The sequence below is a fragment of the Blennius ocellaris genome (genome assembly GCF_963422515.1).
Source record: "Blennius ocellaris genome assembly, chromosome: 23".
In the NCBI taxonomy this organism is placed as follows: Eukaryota; Metazoa; Chordata; class Actinopteri; order Blenniiformes; family Blenniidae; genus Blennius; species Blennius ocellaris.
The window spans coordinates 7876428-7894016 of NC_137672.1; the positions used below are offsets into that span (position 1 = coordinate 7876428).

A 17589-nucleotide genomic window follows, 5' to 3' on the forward strand; every position below is an offset into this window, starting at 1 on the left:
AATAGTTTGTTTTTCTTTGGCACATTTCACTGTGTTTTACATCAGAATGTTACGTTTTGTAGTAAATGATTTGATTTGAGAAAAACATTTTCGTCACAGATACTCGTCGCCACAAAAAAGATAAACTCTAAAGTTTAAATTTAAAGTTTATTAAGGCATTATGTCACCAATTTGTCCCACTCAAGATGAGACTGGGCTGAATGTGAACCCTGAACTAAAATGTGTTTTAAATAGATTTTTAAATGATTGTAAGTTTGCAGGTTTGAGTCCCGAACGTTACGACTGTGTGTCTCTGAGAGTGACCTTTGACCCCCAACTGCTCCCCGGGTGCCACATCTTGGCAGTTATAGTTTAAAGTTTAACTATTAATAGGATGAGTCAAAAATGTATTTTCTTGATTGATCGTGAAGTGTGTTTTCTTCTTTTTCTATCATTTAAGTTCCATTGTCGTGCTGAAGTCTGACTCACACTCACAGCAGCTTCAATGGATTAATGTTTGTGAGATTTCCAGTTTAAAATACACAGTAAACTTGTATAAAGGTGAATTAAACAAGACAACGCAGACACACTGTGAGATAAGTTCTCAATATGACCCGTCATGCAGAAAATCTCACATGGAGAACCACGTGTCTTTCAGAGGGCATGGCTGCTGCGTTAACTATTAACTAGGAATCTGGATTGGAAATCATAATATTCTCTGTTATTGTCAGATTTTTACCAGGTTAACGTTCTTCTCCATGTTATATATTCTTTTTTTTTTGTGGAAATTTCCTTACAGACACATTGGATCGTACTGCTGAAACTTCCACTAAGTTGGTTTGTGAGAATCAGTAAAGAAAACCATTTATGTGCAGTTTTGTAGAATGTCACATTTACCAGTGGGAAGTTCCCAGTTTGACTGCATTCAGACAAGCTTCCTACTCCCTCTTCACTCATACATACACCATGGCATTGGTGATTTTTATTTTATTTTGCATAATTCATACATTCTATCCCTTAAAAGTTGAGACATGCTATAATAGACTTTCTGAGTTTTCCAAAAGTTTAGATCTATTTCTTCCGAGTCAGAAGAGGTATTATGCAATTTAAAAAAAAGTGTTTTATTGCACTAAAAGTAGGAACATCTGCATTTTATCTCAAAGTTAGTCACTTTTTGTTATTTATCCGCATATGCCTGTGGAGTTCGGGGTGGTATTGGTGATTTCTTGTTGAAATCTGAAAGCTTCCAACTGGGAAGTTGGGATTTCCCAGATCCATGAATGAACTCTACGTTATTCCCACTTCTGTGAAGCAGACGAGGGGCCGTTTAAACATTAAAAAACACAACAGCTCTTCTTGGCTTTACGTGTGTGTGTGTGTGTGTGTGTGTGTATGTGTGTGTGTGTGTGTGTGTGTGTGTGTGTGTGTGTGTGTGTGTGTGTGTGTGTGTGTGTGTGTGTGTGTGTGTGTGTGTGTGTGTGTGTGTGTGTGTGTGTGTGTGTGGGTTTGGGTGTGTCTCACCTGGAGTGGGAGGGACGTCACACAAAGTTTCAGGAAGAGCTGGGCTCCCTACACCTGACTGACTGTGGGATTCAAAGCAAAGTACACTGAGGGAAGGACTCCGCGGCTCCACATTGGACGAAAACATGCAGAGTGAGTCTCACTTTTTCCCGTCTGAGTTGAAATACATGTTTGAGTTTGTGTTTTCTGTAAACTTGGAGAAGTTTATTTTCCGGCAGACTTGGTGCAACATGTACTTTACAAGTGATAAACCCTCATAAAAAGAGGAAATATATGTGTGTGAATCTAAACGTGTACATTCTTGAGGTTATTTAGTGGATTTGCAGTGTTGGATATGACTGATGAATGGCACCTTTATTAGAAACGCTAATAAGGTCACGCTGAAATGAAATCCCAGCAGTCTGCGATGTTTTGTTGTATATTCTCGGTTTGTGATGTCATGACTATCCAACCCGAGGCAGCAGCAGCAGAGCTGAAGAGCCAGAGTTTCTACATTCCTGGAATAGTTTCAAAGACAAACACTGCTTTTAGAGGCAGTTTTCTTGTGATTTAGATTTCGTGCGTCAGACTGTAATCTTTCTGCTTTCTCCTGGAGAATAGGTGGGGATGAACTGTAATGAGCACCTTAATTTGCTGAAACTGTATGTTTTGAAAACCTTTAGAAACATTTGTAATCTTTGTAAACGTGACACCAAATGACCAGAACAAAGTAGAAACAGACACAACTGATCACTACGGCCAAAGACTAAGAAAACCACAGAAACAGCTTCAGGTGACCACAACAGAGACATTAAATAACTCTTAGGGAATCTTCATATCTGGTATTTTATTGGTTTACCCATCTTCAATACCACTTTATTTAATGTTGCCGGGTGCTGGAGCCAATCAGACGGGGGAACATCCAGTTGTGAACATCCAGCAAGGCTGAATCTTCATTTTCTCAGTCAACCAAAGTTCATATAGAAGCAGATCAGCGTGACCTTCCCACAGTGTCTAAAGCAACAAGGTGGAGTCTAAATATGATAATAAAGTCAAAATATTCCATTTAACCTGGGTTGCTAGGCAAATATCTTGATACCTTTTCACATTTTCCTCCAACTCGCTCGAAATCAGCTGATGTCTGCCGTTCAGTACCGGGGCGATCGAAGGCAATCTCCCTCCGCCAGGTTTATTCCTCTTTGCCTCTGGACTCAGACTCGGCTATGCAGATAAGATGTTCCAGACCGTCCGTCCAGATATCTGGCTGGATAAATAGACCACGAGTAAACTCCTGTACGGCTTATTTCATGTACAATGTGTAAACACAGGACATCCAGACATTCTTATCTATTATCTTCACTCTGGAGACTTTCAATAGCCACGTAGAGACACAAGCTGAGGACTGAGAAATGTCAAACGGCGACATGCATAAAACTGTAAAGACTGAAAATAACTATGAACAGCTGGAAATCAGGTACAAATAATTGAAATAACGACAAGAAAAGGTGCAATCATGACAGGAACGTGACCACAAGGTGTTGGAGGGCGACCGTGCAGGAGACTTTTGAAAAGGGCTAAAGAACAAAATGACTCCCCTGTCCCCCAGGCGTCGGCTCGGTCGGAGGCCGGGGCCTCACCGAGGACCAGTTCACCTGCTCCATCTGCCTGGAGATCTTCGTGGAGCCCGTCTCCACGCCGTGCGGCCACAGCTTCTGCAAGGCCTGCCTGCAGGGCTACTGGAACCACAGCAAGAAGCTGGTGTGCCCCATGTGCAAGAAGAGCTTCTCCAAGAAGCCCGAGATGAGCGTCAACCGGGTGCTGGCGGAGATCTCCACCCAGTTCCAGGGCCTGATGGTGGCGGGGGGCGCCGACGGGACGGCGTCGCAGGGCTCCACGCTCAACCTGAGCTCCGACGCGGCCCACGCCAGCTCCCCGGTGAAGGACACCGGGGAGTTCGCCCGGTCGGGGGACGTGCCCTGCGACGCCTGCATCGGGAGGAAACTCAAAGCCATGAAGTCGTGCATCAACTGCCCCGGGTCTTTCTGCGAGTCCCACCTCCGACATCACAGGAAGGTCAGTCGTGGACGCGAAGGGCGCGACGTAACATAACGAAGTGTCACATCGAGGGGGGGAGGTGCACAGTGATGAAGACGATAGCATGCGGTTGGTATGAAGTGAGAGCAGAGGTGTCAAAACGCATTCGAGTTCAGGGGGTCACACACCCAAACCAATTTATTGCCGAGTCGGCTGGATTTGTAAAAAAATACTGCCATAATAACCTTTTAAAATGTAAACTTTCTGTTTGGTGTGAAGGATGGTATTCCGAATTAAAATGGACATTTACTATATGATCATCATAAAGCCAATTTTACTAAAGCAAAGCCTGTCCGGTTCGTGCCCCCCTCCCCCTCCCCCCCACCACAGGTCAAGACCCTGACGTCTCACCGCCTCATCGAGCCCACCCTCCACCTGGACGAGAAGATCTGCAAGAAGCACGAGCGTCTGCTGGAGCTGTACTGCCGCTCCGACCACGTCTGCATCTGCAGCGCCTGCGCCGAGGCCTCGCACAAGTCCCACGACATCGTGTCGGTCGACCACGAGTTCAAGAAGAAGACGGTGAGCAGAGGGCGCCGCGTTCCACTTGAAGTCGCTAACGTGTATATATATATATATATATATATTGACGCAGTGACGGGGTTTGACTGTGGCCTCGCAGAGTAACCTGGGGAAGAAGAGGTCGGAGCTGAAACACATGATCAAGGAGAGAGCCAAGAAGCTGGAGGAGATCAAACAGTCCATCAAGGTCATTAAGGTGAGTCCTCTGAGTCCGTTTACACGACAACGGCGCTCGGAGCTGTTAAAGAAAACCCCAAAATGCACCGACTCTGTCTCCATGGAAACGACAGAAATCATTACGATTCTCTGTGCGTGCAGTTTTGTTTCATTACAAAAACAAACGACAGAGTCGAGCCAGCCCAACTACATTTTTGTCTCCGAACTTGTCCACGTTTCCGTGGAAACGGATGTCGAAAAAAAAAAAAGAAAAAAGACCCAAAATGGATGCGTTGTTGCTTAAAACACTTGAAACATTGTGTAAACGGGGTTTTGGTGTTGTGCACGTTACTGAAACCGGTGATTTATTGCTTCAAGACAAAGTAGTAGACTTAATGTTATTAATGCAAATATATCCCGCAAATTGTTATTGTTATTATTTGTAGACATGATGGATAATTTGGTTTGTTTTAGAAGTTATTTACTTATTTGTAGTCCTTGACTTTACAGTATAATTCTAAATGTAAGTCATTTTTAAGTAATTTTCTCTTCAAATTGAGCATTTTCTATCTATTTTTGCCGTGTAAAGTGACTTTGGAAATCCCGGCATTACTTTAAATTCTCCCTTTCAATTTTTGAAAACCTGAATCCAGTTGAAGTCGGTTAATCTGGGGGAAGATGCTCTTTAATCCTGGATGTTAGTGCTACTTTGTGAAAAAACAAACAAACAAAAACATTGCTGAAAGTAATAGCAATTAGGAGAAGCTGGAAGAAAGCGACTTCCTTGACGGCTGCTGGCGAGGTTTCAGGCTGCTGTGACACCGGCTGATTTTATTGTGACGTGTTTTATGTTTGTGGAAGGAGAAAACCAGTCGGTTCAGGTTCAATGAGGCGCAAAACTTCCATCCTACTGAAGTAAGTTTGGAGAAATAGTAACACAGCTCAGCTGCACTTTGATGGAAAAAGAAAAAAGAAAGAATTAACAATGTCTATTGGATTCTATAAACTACATCTTATGAAAGTGAACAGATTGAAATCCTCCCGTTAGTTGTCGCCTCGCGTCCGTCCAGTAAAGTTACTTTGCAGGGTTGAAAGTACTTTTGTTTTCCTCTCTGCGCTCCTGCACTCACCCGACCGGTGTGGCCAGTGCAAACATTTACACAGAGTGTCTCACGCCCTCTTAACCACCACGTCTGAGCTGTAAAACACTCCTTCGAATGAAACGCAGCCACGAGGATCACAGGCTGCAACGTTTTACCACGGCAATTAAAAACGCCAAACCTCCCCGGCCCGGCAGACGTGGCGATGCGGTCTTATCAGAAACTGAAAATGAAATGTTCGCTGCGGACGGAAAGCTGGTCGGAAGCTTCCGAATCACACAAATCACACGCGCTCACTCTCGGCTTCACGTTCGCCTACTTTAACAAGTACAGTGAGGATCGAGTTTCTCCGAGTGTGTCGAGTGTCAACACCAAAAATAACAAAAAAAGTGGGTTTACTCATGGAGGTTGGAGATCATTTCCTCTTAGAGAATTACAACCACAACACAGGATAGGGGTGACCTTTGACCTCTTCCAACTCTAAGCTGTGTGTTTTGTTTTTCTACTCCTGGAAATAACCTGTCGGTCCCGTTCTGCTGGCGGCTGGCCGACACTCGGCCAGCCGCCGCCGACAAGGAAAGAAAAAGGCTTTTGATTTGCATTTGATTGGGTTGAATGGCGGTCGAAGTTTCTTCTTTCAATACGCTTCCTAAAATGGCACGATTGTGTAAAATGTGCTAATATAAATATAAATAAGTACCAGAAAGATGAGGTGAGTACGAATAATGATCAGTCTAACTGACTGGTTCTCCGGTAAAAAAAAGAGGCAGACTGTCGTTTCTACAGGCAATAAGTTGAAATAACATGTACTTTTAGGTCTGAGGCGTTAAGGATATTAACTTATACGAAAGATTTACGTGAAATAAAAAGGATTTAACGGAAAAAAGAAGTCAGATAAATGGTTTCAAATGAAGATTTCCTTGAAAGCCACGAGCAGAAATCTGTTCAGGTTATATGGACACTTCAGATGAGGCTCGGAAGTGATAGAAAATGTGAACTTGTTAATGATTTAACTTTTGAGATTTAGCGTTCCAGTTATTTATAGATAGTGACGCTGTTATTTACCGGCCCGGCCCACTTGAGATCAAATGGCGCTTTATATCTTCCCTGAAGTGAAATGAGTTTGACACCATTTAAAAAAGATACGATCACACCAGTGTTTGGGAACTTATGGTCTTAAAATAGAATCTTTATTTGGCATTGCTCCATTATACTGTGTGTAACAGGGATATAAACCTAAAATAGACACTCATTCACACACAAAAATAAAACAACATAAGGCCCGTGGGCCAACACGCCGTCCCGCAAGGAGCTCCAATCCGGTCGAATGGTGTTGACGTGGATGACTAACGACGGGATTTCACCTCCTCTTCCTCCCCCCCCCCCCGCAGGCCGGCGCTCAGAAGGAGCTGGAGGAGAGCTGGCAGGTGTACGCCGAGCTGCAGCGGCTGGTGGAGCAGAGCCAGGCCGAGCTGGTGGAGCTGATCGCCGCCAGGCAGCGCGAGGCGGAGCGCCACGCGCAGGAAGTGGCCCGGGGTTTGGAGAACGAGCTGAGCCAGCTGAGGAGGCGGAGCAACGAGCTGGAGGCCTTCGCACAGACGCAGGACAAAGTGGTCTTCCTCCAGGTGCGGCGCGGCTTTCAAGTTTGTCCGACCGACTTGAAAGGATTATTTCTGTGGGTTTTGGAACGGCGACGGATCTGAAAAGCGCCTGCGATTGTAACACTGAGAAACTTGGATGGGTCTGTGAAATCAACATTAAAAATTCAAGTTAGTACGTTTACATAAATATGTCTGGAACTGGAGCGAAAAATATTTTATAAAAATTCAAGACAATGAAATTTTTGGGGCTAAATGAATTTAAAAAAAAGTTAAAATTGGGTTTTATTTTGGAAATAACGAGAAATAATATATTATTAAAAGAATCTTCTATTTTTAATTGATTAACAAGATATTTTTTCATAATGATAAGAAACAGAAATTATTTAAAACAATAGACTTTTATGAATTAATGACAATTTTCTCCTAATTATGAGAAAATAAATTATTTAAAAAATTGTCTGTTTCTCTGAATTAACGAGAAAATGGTTTTAAGAAAAACTAGACAATTAATTTTTTCGTGTAATCATAAAAGAATCATTTCATTAATTTAAAAATCAAATGATTTATATTTTTTCTTGTGAATGCAAATACACTTCCGTATGAATAATTTAAGTAATGTGAGCTAATCCTTTTAAATTCATCCACACAACAAAAAAACCAATATTATCATGACAGTGTTTCATTCAGTATTTCAAAACACCAAATCCTACAATACAAATAATCAATCAGCGTTTCCAAGCCCCACAGACACATAACATGAATAAAAACAATCCCCTCCAGTTTAAAAAAAAAAAAAAAAAGCCTTATTTTTCTAAAAGCAGATCTGGTAGAATATTTGTATGTAGAGACTTAAAAATAATTGTCTTTATTTTGCCGTAAAGATTATTCGTCTAATTATTCTTAATTGCAAAGCCAAACACCCTGAAGGCGTCCAGCAGCTGCTGCAGCTGCGGCTGCGGGGAGAATTTGAGGCGCATCAAAAGCCTGAATGAACCCGAACAATCTGTCACCGCCGCAGCTGTTCTCCGCCGTGAATTCAGATTTCTTACAGGAAACATGAAACCGATAGTTTCTACGGCGTTATGAAACGCGGTGAGAACGCCTTTGGAGCACTTTGTATCAGAGCAACGCTCAGATTATGCAGATAAAAGTAACGTCTTGACACGATGAGGTGATAAGGAGGTGACGGTGATCGAGAGCCTGTACCTCCTCTGCCTTTCCCCAGAACGCGACGGCGTTGTCGCCCCCGCCCGAGTCCGTCGACTGGTCGGGGGTCAGCGTGGACACCGACCTTTACCTGGGCACCATCCGCTCCTCCGTCAGCGGCCTCGTCGGCAAGTTCCAGGACGAACTGAAACGGCTGTACGGGAAAGGTGAGGGCGGGCGGCCGTACGTCTCTTTTACGCAAACAACGGCCTTTTGTGTTTGTGTTGTTTGGATGTTTTTAACCTTTTCTTTTTTATCAGGCAAGAGAACAATTCTGGTGCACATTCTTTTTGTTTATTCCACCTTAATTAAGCATGAAAATGGTAAAAAAAAAAAACTCAAATAAAGACATGAATAGATAATAAAACTAATAATTGAGGTGCTACTGTTTCTCTTTAGTATCACCAGGATTTCCAGTATTTTTCACTGCTAACTTTAGCAGAAGGTTTCTAACATTAAATACTGTGCAACCAGCCAACTCGTAATGCTAAAATGTCTTTTATTCTGCTTTTCAAAGGCTCATTTGGCAATTAAATGACACACAAGTAATGAAATGTCCTTTAATCGCACTGCAGATTTGAAATGTTTCCCAAAAAGTTCCCTTTAAAGGACTAATAAAGTCATTTAAATGGGTCATATTACACATATTTTCAACACTTTAACTTGGGTCTTGTTGGTCCAAAAATGTTGTATTCAAAGTTTACTGCTCCAAATCCATCTTTTGAATTTGAATGTTGGATCATAGGAGCTGCATTTAGAATCTGCTGTGTCTGTGTGAGCTGAACTGGCTCCGCCCATATATGGGAACTTTTAACACTTTTTAAAAACGAAAACAAGCTGGAAAGAGAGAGGACACACTTTCTTCGCTTGTGTTTCATCATTCCAGTGTGGAGATGATTGCTGCTGTTGAAAAACCAATAGAAAGTGAATTTTGGATAATATGACCCTTTTAAAATGGGTGTTGTCTACATTGAGGAACTTAATTGCAGAAGGAATTAATGACTCCGAGCCGCAATTAGTTTTTCTTTGTGGCACATAATGACGCCTGCCTGAAGGCACGAGGGAGAATTAACCCTCCGGTGACCTCTGACCTCTGATGCACCACCGTCTTTTGCTCTGTGTTCCCTGGAATGTGGAAATGGAAAAAAAACATGGGGTCACGACATCCTTGTCATTGAGAGGCTGAATAAACTTTTTGCTGACCCTGGATCCCGTAAACAGCTGAGCACACAGCGATCTGGACAGGAAGTGATGTTGGTTTATTAAACTCCTCGGGATCCAGCGTTTGTCCACGTGAATGTGCAGTAATGTAGGCCACTGTGTGCGAGGGCTTCGGGAATAGCAGAGTGACTCATGGCGGCGCCGCGCTCACACGCTCACACACGCAAGCTGGCCGGACAGATGGAGGAAGTGTCGATGCTGCACTTCATCCACCTTCAGGCGGCGGTGGCGGCGGCGCAGCTGAGTGACGGGGCCACATGTCTGCGGCGTTCACGGCCCTGGATTAGAGCGATATGTTTACCACCCACACGTGCCGTCTGCTTTGACTTTGACTCTCCAGCTGAGTGACGGATGTCCTCTTTTAACCCCCCCCCCCCCCCCCTCCCTCCTCCACCCCTCTATCTTTCTCTCGCAGAGCTGAGGAAGCTGCAGAACTACTCAAGTGAGTATCACTTCAGGTTTGTCCGTTTCCTGTTGGTTTCTGTGCGGCTCCTCCAAAACGTCCACAAGGTGGTGCTGTCTCTCCAGAACAGCTTTTGTAAATTGTTTAACTTTACCTGCTTCACTGGGCAGAAGTCACTGCTCCTCTCCTCCTATATGAAGCTTCGCAGCAGGTCAATAACTAAATATTCACACTTCGTATACGAGTATTAGTCAATACTTTTTATCATTAATTTATCCGAGACGTGTCAAAGCATACACAAATAGGAAAAAACAATCAATTTACACTAATATGAGTAATATATAGCCTCTTTTATATAATTTAATAAATGAATCCAGATTTTATGACTATACACACATACAAAATAAATAAATCTATACCCAATGTACACACCTATCTTGACATAGATACACTTAGAAATGCACGTATAACACATATAACTTGCTTAAGGTGTCTGAAAAGAGGTACAAATCCGAAAAACAACTTATATAGCTGTCACACTATTTACACGACACATTTCTCACTGGCAGAAACTATTAGTTCTGTTTGAATTCCCCATGCAGGCGTATTAAGAGCTATTAAGAGTTATTCTGTTTGGTTGTAAGATTTTTAATATGAACTCATGAAGTAGTTTGGATGTTTGGTTTATACATTTACTTCATAGTTTCACACCAATCAACAAAATCCTTCTTTTTTGATTCATACATGCACATGGAAACATCCCTAAAAACTGTAATATGCACTTTTAAAATCTCCATTAAAGGAAAATATACATTAGAATGTAATTAAGTCATTTTTTAAGTGCAGGTCAATAGTAAGGCTTAGATGCGTGCAGACATTTTTTTATATTTTGTGTGAAAACACTTTTTTTCTGACCAATATTGTTGTACGTGTGACAAAGATTATTTAAAATGGTGAAATAAGTTTTTGTTAACAGTCAAGACTTGCAGAATATGTATAAAGTTCGACCAGATTCGAAGCTGAAAGTGTCTAACTCGCGCTAAAATTGCACTTTTCATCCATCGATCCGCCCCAGGCGAGGTGATCCTGGACTCGGCCACCGCCCAGAAGAACCTGCTGGTGTCTGAAGACGGCCGGCAGGTGAAGTACGACGAGCACCGGGCCTCTCACTCCGAGAATCCCAAACGCTTCAGCCCGGCTCTCTTCGTCCTGGGCCTGGAGGGCCTCCGGTCCGGGCGCCACTACTGGGAGGTGGACGTGACTCGCAAGACGGCCTGGACGCTGGGCGTGGCCCGGGCTTCGGCCCGCCGCAAGGGCGAGATCAAGCTGAGCCCCGGGGGAGGCTTCTGGTGCCTGTGGCTGAAGAACGGCGAGGTGAAGGCCCTGGGGTCGCCGCGCCTCAACCTCCTGCTGCCGGCCCAGCCGGGCAAGGTGGGCGTCTTCCTGGATTACGAGGCGGGCCTGATCTCCTTCTACGACGTGAAGGCGCGCACGCACCTCTACAGCTTCAGCGACAAGTTCTCCGAGAGCCTGTACCCCATCTTCAGCCCGTGCCTCAACCACGACGGGAAGAACTCCTCGCCACTCACCGTGAGCTCCGTCAAACACACCTGAGGCGCTCGGACAGCCTGGTGGATAAAGCAACAGTGACGCTGTTTTGAACTTTTTTTTTTTAAATTGGCAAGACAATTTTTATTTGTTTTATAAGCACTTTATCTGAAATGTCCAATCTCACAATGAAAACAAAAACATTCTTTAAAAAAAAAATATATATATTCGTATTAGGAGCTATAGCAACAGCTTATCGTGTCCATATTGAAAACTCTTGTCTCATACTGTACATTACATGGAACCAAACACAAGGATTATATGTGAGAAAATATAAGAAGGATAAAATGGGACTCCTGCAAGTCTTTATTTAATTGTAAACTGAAGGCTTTTATCCCTTAGAACTTTGATGTTGGAAATGTGGGGATTGTATGTCTGTATGACTGAAGCCGTTTTCCACGGCTTTGTCACCGTTTCACTGAGCTCCTGTTTACCAAAGGACTGTTTATCTTCTCTTGATGATCAATGCCTGCATGCTGTTGGTTTCCCAGCTTTTTTTTCTTGGCATCATTCATTCACAAATATTTTTTTCAAAATCACTTCCGATTTTATCTTGAGTGGGTTGGATTTTTTGAAGTTTTTCTTTATTGTGGCGTGGAGCATCTGTTTCGAAAAAATTTTTTTTTCCAATTGGCAGGTAAATGTACTGCAATTTCCACATAAAGCCAATTTTAATGACGCAAAACATTGAATTATCAAAAAAAAACAACATCAATGGCTGTTGGAATTCTGCAGCCTCTTGCATTCATATTGACAATGTGGCTTTGAGGTGCTTTAATTCTCTGTCTGTCAATTTGCTTGGTGGTTTGGCGACCAGATTGGAGCCTTTTGCAGGCCAGTTTTGGACCCCGGGCCTCATGTTTGAAACCCCTGCTCTGAAAGCATCTTCCTCCTCTTAAATGCAGCTGAACTTGCTGACGGCTCAAACAAAATGGCTCCATGCGTGTAAATACAAGTCTGCATGGAAGGGAAAAACAAATATGATGCAGAAACTTCACACTTACATTACAGTCCAAGTAATGATTTAATTCAAGTACTTTAAGAAGTAACTGTAATTCCATATTGTCTCCGTTGAGCCTCGCCCAGATAAATGAGTGATTGTTAGTTCACGTGGACTGAGAAAGGTTTTCTTTTGATATGAAACATTTGCTTTTGTACCTGCGTTTTGATGCTTAATAAAGATGATGTGTGATAAACGGCGATGGTTCTTCAATCATGCAGATTCCAGGGAAGCAGCTTCAGGAACTGAAATGACCTCAATGGAGCTGCGCTAATCAATATTGTTGTATTAATTCTGTATAACATGGTCTGTCAAGGGTGTACCAGAGTTTGTTGGTGAGGGTCAGCTGGGGAGGATCCAGGCCAGGAGCGACCAGCTTTCAGTTTCAAACTTACATCACTATTTTACTCTCCACAACGATGTTTAAATGTTGCTGAAGTGCTCCATGTGCATTTTTCATTTGTTTTACATCCAAGAATAAAATAAATTATACCAGACAAGCATTTAAACCTTTTTTTTATTATTAATTATTCACATACCAGAATCATTTTTAAAAGTTATCTCTTGGATGAAAAAAAAAGAAAGAACGGTACAACAGCTATATAATGGGGGAAAAAAATCATACAAATATACAATATTTATGAATTTTGAAATTAAAAACAAGAAAAAAAACATGATAAACTACATTTAAAACAGTTGAATTGGCAACAAAAATGTTTTCTCCCAGTGTCCATAAAAGTAGAACTCCTCCCTGTGAATAGGTGTTGCTGTATTTTGGTTAATCGAATAATTTATGTGCATATTTTAGTCACTATTAAACCTTGTACATAATAATATTACAAATTACTTATTTAATATTTCTCTTGTCTTATTTGATATTAAGCTGTCTTTCAATTTACTCTGTGGAGAAATGCTTAACGGACTTTCACTGTGGGATTAATACAGTTTCTATTCTATTCTGAAATGTCAAAAGTGTCAAAAACAAGGATGAAACCACTAAAATTAGGTACAAAAACAACTGAAAATGTAATTAAATGTTTGCCATCCTATATTGTAATTGAAATTTCATAAATGCAACATAAGTCCTTGTTTGTGTTTCAAAATGATTCATGAGACTTTAGATTAGAAGCTAATTTGCTGCCCATTTAAAAAAAGAAAAAAAAGACACAAAAAAAGAAATAAAAGGACATAAAAGGAAAAATGTTCCATACAAAGTGGATGGGAGAGGCACTTCATGGAGAATACAGATCAAAGGAAGAAAATATTTGATCAAAGCAACAGACTCCTTTGATCTGTTATTATGTCACTGTACACACTTTAAAGCACTGAACACACAGAGATCAGCTTCACTCTACTGTCAGCATTGACACTTGCAGCATCTTGTGGACATTCAAGCCTCTAGTTGGATATTCTTTCTCCATTTGCAGCCATGACTCATGTGCATCAGAGAAGTAGCCATCTTCGCAGGGATCCTCCTGTCCTGAAGCCTATACCACCACGAGGCACCAGCGTCACCCAGTTTGTGATGGACCTTGTGGGGCCTTTGACCAGGTCAAAGAATAGAAACAGCTTCATCGCTGTCTTCACAAACCCTCGGACTCAGTGGACCGAGGCAGAGGCCATACCCAATAAGAGAGCCTCAACCATCGCCAAGACACTTGTCAAGCTTGTCTGCCGCTACTCCAAAGTCAAAGTACTGATCTTTGACCAAGGCCAAGACTTGTGCAACAATGTCAACGAGGAGGTACGCAGACGTCTTGGTATGGACAAACGCACCAAAACCGTACACCACTACCAGAGCGACGCCCAGAAGAAACGCTTCAACCAGGTCCTCTGCAACGACATGGTGGAGTGTGTCAACAACAAGGCATACACATGGGACGAGTACATCGACCCCATCCTGCTAAGTTACCGGACCAGAGATCACATGAAGACCAAGAAGTCTCCCTTCGAGCTGGTCTTTGGGCGGAAACCAACTCTGCTTGTGAAGCAGGAACTTCCCGTTGGAGGAGCCAGCAAGCCAGCAGAAGGGGATGAACAGCCGGAAACCAGAAAAGATTCAGCTATGAATCTTTTGAACCTGCAGAAACGAGCAAATGTTAATATTTTTATAATTATTATTATTTTAAAGATTACATGTCTTGCACTATTCTAGCTATTTTTGCAGTTTTACACATTTTTGATTTTAATGTTATTTGCACTAACTATCCTTGTTTGCACGGTTTCTTTATGAGCTGCCACTTTTTAATTTCATTGTGTAAGAGGAACAATGACAATATCGAATACTGATTTTGATTCTGATTTTGCTGATGCACAGCGGAAAAGGAAGTTGGACGTCACTGAGGATGAGCAGCCTCCCAGCTCCAAGGGTGGAGGCCTTGTCCGGCTCAACAACGGCCACAAGCCTGCACCCAGATGGACAGGACCGCAAGAAATTGAAGAGGTACTATTTATTTGAGTTGTTTTATATTTCATTGAACCCCCATGAATTAAAGAAAACAACATATCAATAGTAATAGAGTATTGTCATACATTATTTTATGCTACATCATGCAACAAATTGTTCATTGTTTTCTATCTCTTTTGTTCTCTTTTGTTATTCAGGTACGTCCTAAAGGAACCCTTCAGCTGAAGGGCACCAAGCCGCTGGTCAACGCCACTGGGATCAAACGTTCCTTCTCCCGCGCTTCATCACCGGATGTCAGTTTACCGCCTCCAAAAAGAAGAATGTCCTCTTCTGATGACTGCGAATTCATTGGAATCACCCAACCACCTCCTCTGACCTTCAACCCAGTTGATGAGGAATGGCAGGCTGACCGTGCCAAACAGCTTGGCTTGGCAGTCACAAAGAAACTTGAAACAATACCAGCTGGTCGGACCATGGACTATGACGAGATGCCAAAGAAAAGCATCAAGATACTTGGAGATGGCAACTGTTACTTCCGCAGCATCTCCTACTTTTTGACTGGCAACCAGGGAAGCCACGGAAAACTGCGTGACCTCACTGTGCAGTACATGAGGGAGAACAATAAGACCTTCAGCAGCCTGGCAGCAACACCTGACTACGCATATTCTAGCAAAATTGCCCAGCCTCGAGAGTTTGCGACAGATGTGGAGATGGCGGCAATTGCCAGCCTTCTGTCCACACCAATATGGACATTTTCACCATTTGGACATAGGTTCCGCTGGCAGTGCTTCTCCCCGCTTCAAGGTCTGCCATCTGCATTTGCACCATCAGGCAAAGCCATGTACCTGAAGAACATGCATGTGCACTTTGAACCTGTTGTTACTAAATAAAAGTTTAACGCTGGGCAATATGGCCTCAAATCAATGTCATGGTTTATTGAGCAGTTCAACCCCACTGACCATAAATGGACAATAAGGACTCCCCTGCACAAAAAAACAATGTTTGGCCACTAGATGTAGCAGTTATATTAATAGTATGACTCCCATGAACCTATTTATTGACACTTTAAAGGACTGTAAAACTACACTCTCTGAAAATTAATGAAGAAAATACAAATGAAGTACTTTCATTTGTTATTATTTATTGAAGAGCTGATAAGCGCAGATGACTTGAAATGAGAAGGACTGAGAGATTATACCATGACTTCATCTGTATTGCAGAATGAGTCATTTCTGGTGGTGTGTTATGAAGGATCGCTGGTTTGCATTCTGGTTCTTCCATCTGGACAGACCCTTTGGTCAGAGGTTGCACCATCCCTGCTTGTTACAGTGAAGTGGAAAATGCCCACAGTTGTCATACTGCACATCTGGCTGGGGTTGTGAGAGTGTTGGAGCATAGCCAATGTTGAATGTTGGCTTGTTCACTTACTTCAAATGGTGCTCAACTGCAAGTAAAAGCCTTTGAGAGGGATTGGTTTCCAATTCCACAACCAAGAAGCTTTTTGTAAAAAAAAAAAAAAAAGGCAAATGTTAATGAGTTCTTATTTCAAAGAAAATGTTAATTTCTTATCTTATCATCACAATTTTACTAATAAAAGACAAGTGAAATTATTAATCATGTTTTAAGACAACTTCTAAAGCTATGTCACCATATATAATGATATTATATTAAAATATATCAAATAAACCTCAATTAATTCTCAGGATTTTCATTATTCTTTAGCAAATAGTCAATTTTAACTATATTTGCATTCACTATCTTTTCAAACAAGTGGTTGAGATGGCTGAAACAGATGAAATTCAGTCAAATGTTTTTCTAATAAGATATAGTGAGTCAACGTGTGCTCTACCGTTTGGTTGAGCAGAACGTTAAAGGGCTAAAGTCTGTTCTGGGTTGTTCTCGTGTGCTGCGATGAAGACGACAAGCAGTGAGTCTCTGATTATTAACTCTGTCACATATCTTCTAATTTCAAGTAAACCAGCCCCAAAACCATTTCTAATAGGGACTAATGAAGCATCTGCTTGTATTTGTTTATGAATATGTCAATTAAAAGAGCCTTAATAAGTAACTAGCTGTTTAAAGGTACAATAACTTTCATCACTTGCAGCCTCTCTCAATCTAAAAAAAATGGCAAGATTGTTGTAAACGTAGTTTATAAAGGCACCGTATTTAGATAATGTTAACGTTGGCTGAAATTAAATAATAATGAAGAGTCCCACTTGAGAAATTTACCACCAGCTGCCCCTGGTTAAAGGAAGACCCCTGTTCTAAGCCATTGTTGGACTGTAGAAGTAAACCACAGTAGTTAGATACACCGGGAGAACATGCAAAATCCTCAGCGAAAGATCCCACAAACACACAACCTGGAATTTTCACTATGCTGCGATATTACTAACCATTACATTATTATTATTATTTTTAATTCATTTTTTAAAATTATATTATTATTATTGTTTACTGTGTATCACTCTTAATTAAAAAAGTAGAAATCAGATTTTTTTTTTTTTTTTTTGCAAAACTGCAAGTGTAAAGTAAAGTAAATTATAGATGTTTCCTAACTAAACTGTCAGGACCTCAATAAGGGTCTCCAGTGACGTTGCTGGTGCTCTGTAGCATGTTTGTGTTTGGAAAACTGAGGCTGAATACTCAGTAGAGCTGGACTCATTCCTCCGGAGCTCTGCAGGTCACAGCCAGGGGGTATGAATTTGTATCTGGGGTAAAAGAAGAGGGTGGGAGGGAGGGAGGTGTATTTTGGGTCTGAGGTCTGTCAGTGTGTGTGTGTCAGTGTGTTG

The 17589-nt window shown here is 41.9% G+C and overlaps 1 protein-coding gene across 1 annotated transcript; it reads left to right on the forward strand.

Annotated features, from left to right (window-relative positions):
- Positions 1-1597: 1597 nt before the first annotated feature.
- btr12 (bloodthirsty-related gene family, member 12) lies at positions 1598-12727 on the forward strand. Its single transcript, XM_080519287.1, has 8 exons — positions 1598-1632; positions 3086-3552; positions 3904-4095; positions 4196-4291; positions 6743-6976; positions 8178-8325; positions 9795-9821; positions 10858-12727. The coding sequence occupies exons 1-8, from the start codon at positions 1626-1628 to the stop codon at positions 11394-11396; spliced, it is 1710 nt and encodes a 569-aa protein (XP_080375413.1). The 5' UTR covers positions 1598-1625; the 3' UTR covers positions 11397-12727.
- The last annotated feature ends 4862 nt before the right edge of the window (positions 12728-17589 follow it).

What these genes read in the sequence shown, in the direction of transcription:
- btr12 (XM_080519287.1), top strand. An exon ending in ACGAGTTCAAGAAGAAGACG is followed by an intron (nt 4,096 to 4,195) that starts GTGAGCAGAGGG and finishes GTGGCCTCGCAG; the next exon opens with AGTAACCTGGGGAAGAAGAG. An exon ending in GAAGCTGCAGAACTACTCAA is followed by an intron (nt 9,822 to 10,857) that starts GTGAGTATCACT and finishes GATCCGCCCCAG; the next exon opens with GCGAGGTGATCCTGGACTCG.